Source organism: Elephantulus edwardii, unplaced genomic scaffold (assembly GCF_000299155.1).
Source record: "Elephantulus edwardii isolate Elephantulus edwardi_28Jun2011 unplaced genomic scaffold, EleEdw1.0 scaffold00274, whole genome shotgun sequence".
Lineage (NCBI taxonomy): Eukaryota > Metazoa > Chordata > Mammalia > Macroscelidea > Macroscelididae > Elephantulus > Elephantulus edwardii.
In genome coordinates, this window is record NW_006400024.1 from 939,296 (window position 1) to 953,132 (window position 13,837).

General features: G+C 48.3%; 1 protein-coding gene across 1 annotated transcript in view; it reads right to left on the bottom strand.

Moving 5' to 3' along the window:
* SEMA5A (sema domain, seven thrombospondin repeats (type 1 and type 1-like), transmembrane domain (TM) and short cytoplasmic domain, (semaphorin) 5A) overlaps positions 1-13,837 on the bottom strand; it is a 299,478-nt gene that overhangs the window by 27,597 nt on the left and 258,044 nt on the right. The window contains exon 16 of the mRNA XM_006900152.1: positions 7,053-7,271. Coding sequence (XP_006900214.1) covers positions 7,053-7,271 — 219 coding nt within the window. The remainder of the gene's footprint in view (positions 1-7,052; positions 7,272-13,837) is intronic.

Here is a 13,837-nt window from a genome sequence, read left to right on the forward strand (position 1 = left end):
TAAAGCTGTGTACAATCTCAATCTCAATCTCTTCACCATCCATCCTGATGCTGCCAATTGGTCCAGTGGTGAGAATCTTTGTCTTCTTGACATTGAACCTCAATCCATATTGTAGGCTGCACATATAGTATTAATGAAAATGTTCAATAATTCCCACATCTCTTTTGGATCCCCTCTCTGGTGAATGGGAATAAGCCTGGCTCTTCCAGTCAGTTGGCCAAACTGGCATATTTCCTGGCATACACTGGCAAGTATGTCCAGGCTGCACTGGTTTGTTGAAACATGCCAACTGGTATCCCTCGATTCCTGAGGTCGTTTTTTGCCCCAACAGCTTCTCATTTAGAGCCTCTTGTTTGAAGCCGTTGGATTCTGGAAGGTAGGTCATTTTTAATTTAATTAACAATCAGATGTACGCTGTTAATTCATTCTTATTTAACAATCAGATATATGATGTTAATTTTTATTTAATTAACAATCATGTATAAGCCATTTTTATTTAATTAACAGTTAAGGTGTAAGCGTTTGGTCATTTTGATTTAATTAATAATCAGATGTAAGCTGTTTGGTCATTTTTTATTTAATTAACAATCAGGTGTGGGCTGGAAGTCTTTCGTTTAAACCAATTAAGACCTGCAGGTCAGGCAGGACCTTGACTGGGACCTCATGTGAAGACTGATTTGTTATTAGAGTTACAAACTAAATTGCCAAGTTTGTTGTGTTTGGGGAGAACATTGTTCTAATCGGTACAGCACTTGTCTGTCGGTTTGCTGAACTGAGATAACTTGTGGTTTGCTGTGATACTGAAAGCTGTGCCAATGTTGTGTCAAACACTACAAGTGTTAACCATGGTGGACAGGTATTATTAGCATAGTTCTGAGATTAAGACAGACTAGGAAGCTGGACTGGTCCTCTACTTCTTAAATAACAGGCTTCTGAAAATTCTTAGAACAGTTATTAACAGGAGTATTTTTTTTTCAATGCCTTCAGAACAGCCTGAACTTCTCCTGTCATTACCATTGGCTCTTGTTCATACAAAAACTACCTGAAATATTTCAGTGTCAATTATTTCCTTTTGGGTACAGTAACTGTATATTACTTCCATCTTCTTATGATGCTTCCTGGGTAATTCAAGATTTTGCCCATAGCATCTCTCAGCATTGCAATTTAAAACTTGAATTTATACTTCAATTCTTTCAACTTGAAAAATTCTGAGCGAACTGTTCCTTCTTTATTCTCAAACTCCAGTTCTTCACACAGTATGTACTAATACTGCTTTGTCTTCTTAAGCTGCCCTTTGAAATCTTTTGTTCAGCTCTGTTACTTCAGTAATGCTTCCCTTTGTTTTGGGCTTTTGATATTCAAGTGTCATTTTCAAAATCTCTTTTGACATTGATTTTGGCTGTGCGGAACTGTGCCCCATGGGGTTGTCAACGGCTGGGGGTTCCAGGAACAGGTACTGGGTAGACTTGAATGTGCTGCTTTTGGGTCTGTAGGTGAGCACATCCACCAGTCAGTGTTAGAAGCATGTGCCAGCCGTGGTTGCACACACACCACACCAAGTACCCTGGGTCTCACAGCTGTCCACTAGCTATGTGGGCACGAGGAGGCCGAGTACACTCAGGCATGGCTGCAGAGTGGGTCCGGGGGCAGAGCTGGAACCTGGAGCTTGGCTGCAGGCCACAGTCACAGAAACAGGACTTCACCTACTGGCCTTCACGCTGCTATGATTTAAATACCCGCAATATCCTCAGAGCTGGGACCATCCACTGCTCTATCCTCAGAAAGGATGATGATGCAACACACCAGAGTGGGACACGTGCCCCTTTCCAAGCATTCTTCATTGTTGTTGTTGTGAAGTATCATCAAGTCATAGACGACTCAGCAACCCTATGAACGAAAGACCCGAACATCGGTGTAACTTTCATCGTTTCTCCAAATTCAGAGTGTCCGGAGGCAAGCTATTTCAAAAGTGGATGCCACTCCTGCTTCCAAGCTTGTTTTAATCAGGGAGCTCCACCAAACACTGTCCACCATGGGTAACCATTCTCACTTTTGACACATCAGTGTCACAGTGTTTAGCATCACAGCAACCACGAGTTACCTCTGTACAGCAAATGGACAGACCAGTGCCACACCACTCAGAAGAATGTTTGACCAAAAGGAGTTAAAATCAGGCCTGAGGGCCGCAGATCAGTATCACCCACCTTTGGCTTGGTAGCATCACTTTCTACGCACCAGGCCAACAGAGCTCTCTCATTCTGTAATTCTTCATTACAGAAGGTTGTGTTCTAGAATGACAGAGAATTGAAGCAATGGCATGCATTAAGAGAGAAACACCTAGAAATTCTAAAATGAAGCCACACTGGAGTAGGTTAGGTTTCAATTCTGTACGAATGTTGTCTGTATGCGAGTTGTGTGCCGTGGGGCGGGAAGCGATCCGTAGCGGACCCTCCAGCAGGCTTCAGAGCACTAAAGCACACAGGGGAGACCATCTGTCTTTCTCATGCAGAACAGCTGGTGGATTTGAACCACATGCCTCTGGGCTGGCAGCACAACTCCATACCACTTAGCCACCAGAGCTCCCTATTAGAAAAAAGTATATTCACATAAAGGGAGAGAGGAAGAGAAAGAGGGAGATGGAGAGAGAGTGAAAGGGGTGTGTGTATGTGTGTGTGTGTGGACAGAGGCACAGGAGGATGCTGTGGAGACCCCAGGAGCTGGGGAAGCAGCCGGACCTGCGCTCTCCAGAGAGGAAGGATGGGAGGGCATGGCCGATGCCCTGACTGGACCACAGCCCCCAGAAGTGGGAGATAATTCTCGGATCTGAGTCCTTCTGTGTGAGTGCCAGTGATGACTGCAGCACCCCAAGACACCAAAGGTTCCTGCTCCCCCGGGACAGATGTGCATTTCACCCTTGTAGCTTACAAAGCAGAATGTGCACCCAAGGGTTCAGGCGGGGGGAGTACAGCACACAGACACACACAGACACACACAGACACACACACACACACACACACACACGGAGCACCTGTTGTAGAGCACACACTGTCCTCACTGCTGATCTCCATGGAGCCCAGAGCCCAGCACCTCATTCTCCATGCTCTCCACAATCAGAGCACCATCCCCAGGCCTCTCACTTTCCCGCCACAAGGACAAAACGGACTGCTTTCTGTTGTAATAATCGTTGGAGGGATGACTAGTAAGATGTGGATAAACGTCTCGGGGGTCCCGCGGGCTTAGTGGGGTGGGGGGGAGGAAGAAGGGGAAATCACAGGATCACAGAGTTAAGTGGGCAGAAGGAGGGCATGAAGGAATTTGGGAAGATACAGTGGGGACATGAAAGAATAGTGGGCATAGATCAGTGGTGATTAATTTTATCAAACACAGATCGTATGAAACACAATGTGAATGAAGGAATGTGTGGAACACAAGATACATGAATGAAACATATAAGAATTTTGTATGCAAATCATTATAAAATTTAAGGGGGGAAAAAAGAGAAATAAGAACAAAATGGGATCTTCTTAGTGAAATCTGATGAAAGGAGTTTACGCTTCCTGCCAAGGTTTTATGGGCTGAAATAAAACTCAGAGTTGCTTTCATGTTATTTGAATATTGCTTAGCAACAAAGAGCCCTCTCTGCATCTGCCTTTGTCCGGCAAGGTCCTCAGAGGAGAGAAGCAGGAGTGCAAGGGGGAAGGCCACGCCATTTCTCACCACCGGAGCTAACTAGGTCAGCGAAGTTAGATAAAACCCAGAGGCGCGTCGTGCTCAAGCCCATGTGCACTGAGCTTCCAACCCTCCTCGTGCTCATCATTTGTTAGAACTTGGGGCTGCATTTCTCACAGATCAACTGAAAGGCTCTTTACAGGCAAAGACTTTCTTGAGCTTTATTTTTATAACAAATCACATGAAGGCAACGAAATGCCCAAACATGAAGTCACCCAAGTGAGGGGTGGGGTTGGAATCAAAACCCAAAGCCAGGCTTAGAAGGAACAGTTCCCAGGGAGGAGCATCTAACTGAGATAAGGAGAGTCCGTCCGCACGCACACTGGGGCTCCGTGGCTGCTGGGCCCAGCGGCCAAACCCTCACAGCCTCCAATGCTCCTCCCTGATGGAGCAAAGCACTTAGGGCTCTGGAATGTTCTAGAAGGTTAGAGGATACTCTAGAAGGTGAGCGATGATTGGCAGTTGCTCCCTCAGCCCAAGAACTCAGCCACAGGAAATGGAGCGATCCTGTTCAACAGTGCACAGCCCCCAGTGGAACATAGAAGCTATCTGAAGACTCCCCAGCTCTGCACTCTGGGCCTGGGCTGGCTCTGAGATGAGTCAGCACAAAGACAGCGGGGCGTTTCCCAGAGACCAGCATCTCAGAGATTGGCCCTGACCCTCTGCTCAAGGACACGCAGCGTCTGTCCCAGGGTCCCTGAGGGAGTGCACACTGTGCTGACGGCAGAGGGCTCTGCTGTCGGGTAGGGGAGACGATGGCTGCCATTCCCACGGCCCCCACTCTGCTATTTACAGCACGGACCTTCATGCAAGGATGTGACCTCACTGGTCCCTCTAAGCCCCCGCGGGAGGATACTCCACTTCTGGAGGGGGTGGGAAAGAAGTGGCTCTGTGACCTCTCCCAGCCCCTCATATCAGCCTGGCTAGCCAGAGGAGGAGTCCCCAAGGCTGGAGGAATTCTGCAGAGACTCCCAGGGGACCAGAAACAGCACAGCGGCCAGGATGGGACCTCAGGGGAACCACAGCTGGGCTGTGTCTTCACTTTCATCTACACATGTATTCTGCCATCCTTCCGGCTATCCATACAGCCTTCTTAAGTCCCTCCATCCACCTGCCCATCCATCCATCCGTCTGTCCACTTGTCCATCCATCCCTCCTTCCTCACTACCTCCATCCACCTGCCCATCAATATGTCCATCTGTCTGCCCATCCATTCACCCATCATCTGTTCTTCTATTCTTCCATCTGTTGATCCATCCACCAGACCACCATGCATCCATCTTCTGTCCTCCTAATTATCCTTCTCTCATCCATCCATCCATCCATCCATCCATCCACTTTCTATCTTCTCATCTATACATTCTTTCAGGATGGTCTAATCCCTGAGAAGGACTTCATATTTGGAAAAACAGTCCGTGAGAGCAAGGAAAACCCCAGCAAGATGGACTCACATAGTGTCTACACTTAATGACTCACAGTGTGTCTGTCGTAATGGACTCACACAGTGTGTCTGCCATAATGGACTCACACGGGGTGTCCACAGTAACGAACTCATACAGCGTGTCCATAATAACAGGTTCGCACAGTGTGTCTGCAGTAAGGGGCTCGCAGTCTGTGTCCACCGTAATGGGCTCGCACAGTGTGTCCGCAGTAAGGGATGCACACAGTGTGTCCGTAGTGATGGGCTCGCACAGCGTGTCCGCAGTAACAGGCTCACACAGTGTGTCTGCAGTAACAGGCTAGCACAGTGTGTTCACAATAACGGGCTCGCACAGTGTGTCCGCAGTAAGGGATGCACACAGTGTGTCCGCAGTGACAGGCTCGCACAGTGTGTCCGCAGTGACAGGCTCGCACAGTGTGTCCACAGTGAGGGGCTCGCACAGTATGTCTGCAGTAAGGGACGTGCAGTGTGTCTGTAGTGACGGGCTCACACAGTGTGTCCGCAGTGACGGGCTCACACAGTGTGTCCGCAGTGAGGGGCTCACAGAGTGTGCCTGCATGAGGGGCTTACGCTCTGCACAGATGCTTGGCATGCCAGCATTTTACACAGAGCCACCATGAGTCACCAACTTGGTGACATCCAAACAACTGCAGCCCACGACCTAACCCCCAACACTTACAAGCACCTGAGAGGGCTTTTCTTTTCAAGAAGTCTGGGAACAGCTTGTGGCTTCTTTTGGGAAAGATGCTAAGATGCTGTACCTTTATTACACAGCGTGGTGTAGTCAGTGTAGACATGGCCCCGTGCCCTGTCCCCACTCGTTACTGTGCAGACTTGATGGCCCCTGCTCCAAATGAGATTCTCTCGAAGCAGGGACAGTAGGAGTGTGTGGCTGGTGGAATGCTATAGGCTGAAGGTCCCCTGGGAGCTGAGGATGGGCGGACTGGAGGGGGATGAGGCAGACAGAAGCTGGCAGTTACAGGAACCCCCAGCTCCCTGGGCGGGGGCAGGAGAAATGCAATGCTAGATGGGTTTACAGGGCTGTCGCAGGCTGAGACTCGGGACCATAGGGTGCAGAGGACGCTGGGTGCTGGGAAGCCTCATTCAGTTCAACTCAGCAACTGTTCTCAGGTGTGGGGATTGTACCAGCTTTCAGGAAGGACATAGTGAGCGCCTGGCCTCCTGGAGAGGAGAACACCGAGTCCGGCCCCAGGGGTCTCAGAGATTCCTGCCACCTGGCCAGGCAGCTCTGGGGGTAGCCCGCCATATCACTAACAGGGGAACCACTAGTCAGCAGGCCTACTGGTCACCAGCCCAGTGTCGGGTGCACACGGCTCTGCAGAGAGCTGTGACAGAGCTTTGATCTCCCTTATCATCAGAATAAAGGAGTGTAGTCTAGTCTGAACCCCACTGTCTGAGTACAGTGGCTCCATCTCATTCAGCTTTAAACAAAGGGGCCCCTGACGTCAGACGTACAGCGGACCCACAGATGTCAGCAGGCAGCCTGCCTGCCAGACCTTGTCTGAGGTGCAAGCTGGCTGGAAAAGGGGGCACAGAGGCCCAGGGTCCCATGGAGAACACAGAGGACATCCCAGGACCCCTGACAAGGAAGGAGAAGCCCCTAGAACAGTGCTCTGGATGTGGACCTTCAGCCCCCTGAGATGTGATACCTGCACTTATGGTCTTTAAAGACCCTGAGCTCAGTGACGTTCCACTTTCCCAGGTGTTCCCACTCACCTGGCATCACCACCTTTCCCAGGTACCCCACTCACCTGGTTTTATCACCTTTCTCATAAGCCCCCACTCACCTGGTTCACCACCTCTTTTCAGGTGCCCTATACTCACGTGACCTCCCCGTCTTTCCCAGGTACCTTCCACTCACCTGGACAAGGCAGGATGTTGCACTCCTGGTACTCCAGGGCGGGGCCCAGGCAAGGCAGCCCCCCGTACTTGGGCTCAGGATTGTTACACACCCGCTTCCGGTTCCGGATGCCGCGGCTGCAGTCTCGGCTGCACTGGGACCAGGAGGTCCAGGCTGACCAGGCCCCATTGACAGTGTGGGCGGAGTACCTGCCTGCACGCAGGAAGTCCCCGGACAGGCCTTTGGGGGACAGGGAGAGAAGGAGATTCTGTTAGGATGGGAGTGACTTCTTAAGATGAAAGAGAAGGACATTCATTTTGACGGACAAATCCAGTGGCTGCAACAAGGAGCCACACGCAGGAGCAACTGTGAGACGGCACAGTGTCAGGCAGCGTGCTTTACACGGGGTCCTGATGAGTCCGAGGCAACTAGACAGCATCTACCAGCAGGAATAAGGACACCTAGTGCCTTCGGCAAGTCCCCTGTGAGGATCTCTCCAAAATACAGAAGAGCAACGATGTCAGTATGAAGACTAAGATGCACCTGATTCAAGCCGTGGTCTTCTCAGTCATTTGCTATGCATCTGAGGGCTGGACAATGAACAAGGATGACAGAGGAAGAGTTGACGCCTCTGAGCTGTGGTGCTGGAGGAGAGCTCTGAACATCCCGTAAACTAGCAAGACGTCAAACAGGTCTGTCTTGGAGAAAGTGCAGCCAGAGTGCTCCTTGGAGGCAAGGGTGATGAAGCTTTGGCTTTCACACTTTGGGCATGTTGCTAAGTGAGGCTACTCCTTGGAGGGGGCGTCATGCTTGGGAAGGTGGAACGTCAGTAAAAGAGAGGAAGACCCCCAATGAGGTGGACTGACACAGTGCCTTCAGCAGTGGGCTCAGCGTGTCAGAGACGAGGAAGGCACAAGGCAGGACAGGATTCAGGTTGGTTGTCGACAGGGTTGCTGAGTCAAACTCCACTCCATGTACCTACCAACTCTTTAAAAACGGGAGCCTCTCTTCTGGCTTTCCAGACACTGCCCACTTCAGGAGTCGCTCAGTGCTGTTAGGGGATTGTGCGTTAATGCCCTCTGGAACATAGAGGCATTTGTGGGAGCACCGGTTCAGCCGAAGCCACTCAGCCATTACCAGGAGTGAGAGACACTTCCGTATTCAAATCCCAACCTTCTCAGCCACGGTCTGGGCAGCACCTGCCCTGTCCTGCCCTCTGCAATTGTAAAAGGAAGGTCTGTGTGACATAAAACTCTGGCACAGGTGTCTAACATGCAGCAGGTGGTGGCAGAAGTTCTCCAAATCGCTTTCCAAGACCAGGTGGAGCAATTGCAATCAACGTCACGAAATAAACGGCTGAACAGAAAACGAAGCTGTTCTGTAAACTTCCACCTGACTCACGATCAAAAAGGTAAAAACAAAACAGAAAAGGTGGAGGAGGGCTGCGTGCGTTTCCATAATAGGCTTATGTAGGGAGCTCTGGTGGCACAGTGGCAAGAAGCTGTGCTGCAATCCTGAAGGCACACGGTTCGAGGCCACCAGCTGCTCCACAGAAGAAGGATGGGCAACCTCTTCCTGTGTGATTTACTATCTCTGAAAGCCCATCAGATGATCAGCTACGGGTCGGTTCCAACTCTACGGTACATAACAGCAGCAGTTACATACCTATTATTTCCACATAGCTTTGATTACATCAAAACTGATAGAACATTTATCTGTGTGTTTCTTATTCTCTACAAAACTTAGTCCCAAGTGCGCAGAGGCTCCGAGCACTGCTAACACTTCCTTTGACTCACTCCCTGTGGCTCAACTCGGGCAAGCACACAAGTCCAGTGCTGTCCTATCAGCCATCGTTCAATTCTGATATGCTGCTGTTTTTGTTGGATTTCTTGTCTAAGGTACGCCTGATTTAAGCCATGGTCTTTTCAGTCACTTGCTATGCATCTGAGAGCTGGAAAACAAGTAAGGAAGACAGAAGGAAAACCGATGCCTCTGAGCGGTGGTGTTGCAGAAGAGCACTGAATTTCCCACGGACAGCCAAGGGAACAAATCTGGACTGGAGGACGTGCAACCAGAGGGCTTTTCAGAGGCAAGGATGGTGAGACTTCGCCACACATTCTTTGGGCATGTTGTTAGGAGGGCTGGTCCTTGGAAAAAGACATCATGTTAAGAAAGGTCAGCAAAAGAGAGGAAGACCTTCAACAAAAAGCACCGACACAATGACTGTAAAAAATAAGACCATGAGGATGACCAAGGATAAGGCAAGACTCAGATGTGCTTTGCACAGGGTTGCTCTGAGTTGTAGTCAACTTGACCCCAAAACAACACAGTGAAAGTCTCTAAAACATGCTGGCTGTAAATGCGTCCCTGTTTGCAGGAAGGTACCTAGTCCTTAGAACATTCAACTGTACAGGGTCACAGGCCAGGCCAGCATTTGTCCAAAGATGGAGCTCCAAAGGTAGAAAGGGAGAGGATGGAGAGATGAACGGAAACTGTAGAAAGACAGTGTGGAAAGTGACGATACACTGTTAGGACTGTCATCAATGTTATCACTTGTTATGCAGGTGAATGGCAGAATGGAGGATACAGTGTGGAAACTGTCATCAATGTCATCACTCAAGGAACAGGTGAATGGCAGAATGGAATACCAACTGATTCTACAGACTTTACCTTCTATCATAAAAAAAAGTTTAAAATAAATACAAAGTATCATGGAAAGAGAAGGCCACTTAACATCACTTGTTTAATCTTCACTTGTGAGCAGCTTCCCATCCAACTGCTAAGAAGCATTAAAGTCAACCAAGCTTTCCGAACACCCAAGAAAGCCTGGTGGTGGTGTGGCTACTGTCAGTTGGCAGTTCGAATCACACCAGAGGCTCCTGGGAAGAGAGATGAGCCGTCTTCTCTTGCAAAGATTGATAGCCTCAGAGAGTGGATGAGCAGAGACCCACTTGTCAGCACTGGGTACAGAGAAACTGAAGAAACAGCCTCCAGGGGAATCCAGTGCAGGATTCTGCCATGGAGGCCAAGCCTGTGATCGGCCACGTGTATCCAAGACAGAAGGGAGGAGAGGTCGCGATTTAAGACAGCCAAGAGGTGCCCTCCTGGTTAAGTGCTCTCCTGACAACTGAGCAGTGCACTGGATCGACAGTCGCCGAGGGAGAAGGCTGGGCGTCTGCCTTGGAAACCCCCGGGGGCCATTCTCCTCAGTCCCACAGTCTCTGTGGGGAAGAATCAACTCAGGAGCAGGGGTTTGGCTTTGGTGTAGACATAGGTACATTGCTGCTGTAAATATCAGACTTACTTCTTAAGCCATGGGGAACAGGACAACCAATATCCAGGTCCTTCACGGAACATCACCCTCACCTGGGACATAACACATTTATAACAGCCTAACATCTACCAAGAAAAGAGTCACATAATGTCAAGAAGCAGCAGGAAGCCCCAAACAAATCAACCTTTCTGCTAAAAATGTAGAGCATATTATAGGCTCAAAGAATACCTTAAACACAGAGAACCAGAAGGAAGATGTTGATGCAGAGTTATTAAAACAGATGAAGGTGCAAATGATAGAAGAAATAATGGAAACCACTAAGAAAGCAAAAATTCCAGAGATGGGAAACCGGAAGAAACATATCAGTGAACAACTACAGAAGAAAATGCAAAAGATGAGATAAAAAATTGAAACTATACATAAAGATTGGGAGCAGGAGAGACATCTGCTTCCTAAACAACATGCCTCTGGAAACTCTATGAACTTTGATAAATGACAATGGTTGTGTGTATGTGTGTGCGGGGGTGGGGGTCAGGCCTTTTGTTCATAGAGTTGCTATGAGTTGTGCTGGACTTGAAGGCACTCAACAAAAACAACAACATAAAGAGATACAAGAACTTAAAAAAATGATCACAAGACAGAGAGGGTACAGCCAACACAGTACCGGAAATAACAGAAATGCATGAAAATGCAACCCAAGATATTAAGACGGAAATGGCACAAGTGTCCAACACGCTGGAGGGACAAAGATGTAGAACAAAAGAGATGGAAAAGAGAGTCAGTGGGCTGGAAGACAAGAGCCTCAATGGAAACAAACTAGAAGAAAAATCAGAGATGAGACTTGAAGAAAATTAAGAAAGTATTAGAATCACGTGGGATGACATCAAAAGGGACAACATATGCATGACTGGAATTCTCGAACATGAGAGGGACAGAGAAATCACTGAGAGAATGATGGAAGAGGTAATAGAACTTCCCAGATATTATGAAGGACAGAAAAATTCATATCCAAGAAGTTCAGCAAACACCAAATAGACTAGACCCCAAAAGAAAAGCATCAAGACATCATAGTTATAGTCTCTAAATTAACAGATAAGGATAGAATACTAAAAGAAACGAGAGAAAATCAGAGTCTCCTATAAAGGGGAAATTATTAGATAACGTTCTGATTTCTCTGCAGAAACTATGTGAACAAGATAATAATGGGATGGCATACACAGAAAGTTGAAACTTATTTCTTCCATTAAACTTCTATTTTCAGATTAGCCTACCCCTTCTCATCAGTTTAAGTACAACTCTTTCACATTCAAGGCTCAGGGATGGGACTAATTTTTTTGTCCTGTCCACTGCTTGTTGAAATAAGATGGACATATCAACTATCAGTCAAACAAGTGATCAGAACAGTGGCCTCATCCCTGTGGTACTGGTGGACAGGAGCAGGAATTGAGGGGCAGCCGTGCTCCTGGAACCACAACAAGAAGATATTGTGTGCTACCCAATTCAGTGGCTGCAGATTATTCCAGCCAGCATGGACAATGTGGAACAGAGCTCAAGATTATCGCAGATGGGGGAGGAGGGCACAATGTGGAACAGAACCCAAGATTATCCCAGACAGAAGGGTGTGGAACAGAACCCAAGTGCTGCATCAGGCAACACTGCCAGGTGAATGAAGATGGATAGAATCCCAGAGAGGATGGTCCTTGTTCACCCCTGAAACCCAGAACCATCCTTACCAATGTGGCTCAACTCTCATCTCAGCCACACTCTTCTCTGAAATGACCAGCCAAATGAGATCAGAAGAGCCGCTGGCCCATGATGGAGCCCTGGGACAGAAGGGAGAGGACAGAATTGTAAACAGCAATGAGAAGTATAGACAGAAAGCAGGAGGAGTTGTGGGTACTGTCAAAAATGTCAGAAAACAGAATGTGTGTAAGTGATTAAACGGAAACCGATCTGCTTTACCAACTGTCATTTAAATAAAGTGTTCAGTGGTCCCCTTGGTATCTGCATGACGGAACAGACAGGGACAGAGCCAGAAGCAGTGTCTCTCTTGCACAGTGCTCCACCTGCTTTCCCTGTTCCTCTGGTGACCACCCTGTCAGTACCCGTAGACCAGCAACAAGACTGCCCATAATTCACAATCCCTGCTCATCTTAGCTCCAGTTAACAGACTTACTGTAGAGCTTAGTATTTTTTTCAAATGCCTCAAAATACATTTTCTGATGGATTTTGTCAAAGCTTCAAGTGACCTCGTTCACTGTGGATTTTAATGCAGCAAAAATCTGGAGTAAGAATGAACCCAAGTCATGGGCCTGCAGTGCTGGGTGCCCTTCTGGGGCCTTCCGGCAGACCTCTCATTGAGGGTACAGCTCTCGTGGTCCTTACTTTACAGGTGAAACCCCACGCACAGAGATGTGGCACACCTGGTCTGCGGACACAGCCAGCAGGGCACAAGGCAGCTGGTCTCTTGAACCCTTAGACTTCAGACTTTCCAGGGTACAGGTGTGACAGCAGTCACATCATGAAATGTGTGGGTTCTGATTTCCACTGTCTTTTAATTAAGGGGCATTTAGCCTATTGGCTTGAAGTTGTAGATGTCAACTCAGAAGTACCCACAGTGAGAGGTATTCCTGTTGTAAACACAGAAGTGCACACCTGTGTCTCTAATTTGTTGTTAGGAACTCTCAGGTCAGTTCAAACTCACAGCAACACTAGGTAAACAAAGAAAAGATGGAAGTTGTCGGATTTTCACTTGGATCCACAATCGACACCCACGGTAGCAACAGTCAAGAAATGGAAAGACGTGTTACACTGGGAAACTCTGCTGTCAAAGACCAAAGACGCCACTTTAAGGACTAAGGTGTGCCTGACCTATATCATGGTCTTTTCAATTATTTCCCATACACCCAACTATCGTCCTATTATACTTCAAACCCACCAGCTGCTTCATGGGAGAAAAATAAACGCTCTCCCCTCATGTGATTTACTGCCTCGAAAACCCTCTGGAGGGTCAGCCACGGGCCGGTTCTGAGTCGACGGTACACACCACCACACATCTGAAAGCTGGACCTTAAATAAGGCAGGTCGAGGAAGAGTTAACACCCCTGAACTGTGGTATCAGTGAAGAGTACTGATTATTCCTCACACTGCTAGAAGAATAGGTAAGTAGATCTTGGAAAGACAACTAGAATATTCCTCAGAGGAATGAATGGTGGCACTTTATCTCATGTTGTCGCTGTTATGGGCCGTCGAGTCGTTTGCGACTCATAGCGACCCTATGTGCAACAGCCCTAAACCCTGCTCTGTCCTATGCCAATCTCACTGTCTCCGACACACTCATCCCAATTGCCCCAGTCACCAAATCAGTCCATCTTCTAGAGGGCCTTCCCCTCCTGCGCTGTCCCTCCACCCTCCCAAGCATAATGTCCTTCTCCAAGGACCGGTCTTTCCTTACAAGTCCAAAGTATGTTAGACAGAGCCTCAGAATCCTTGCCTCCAAGGAGCAGCCCGGTTTAACCTTCTCTAGGATGAA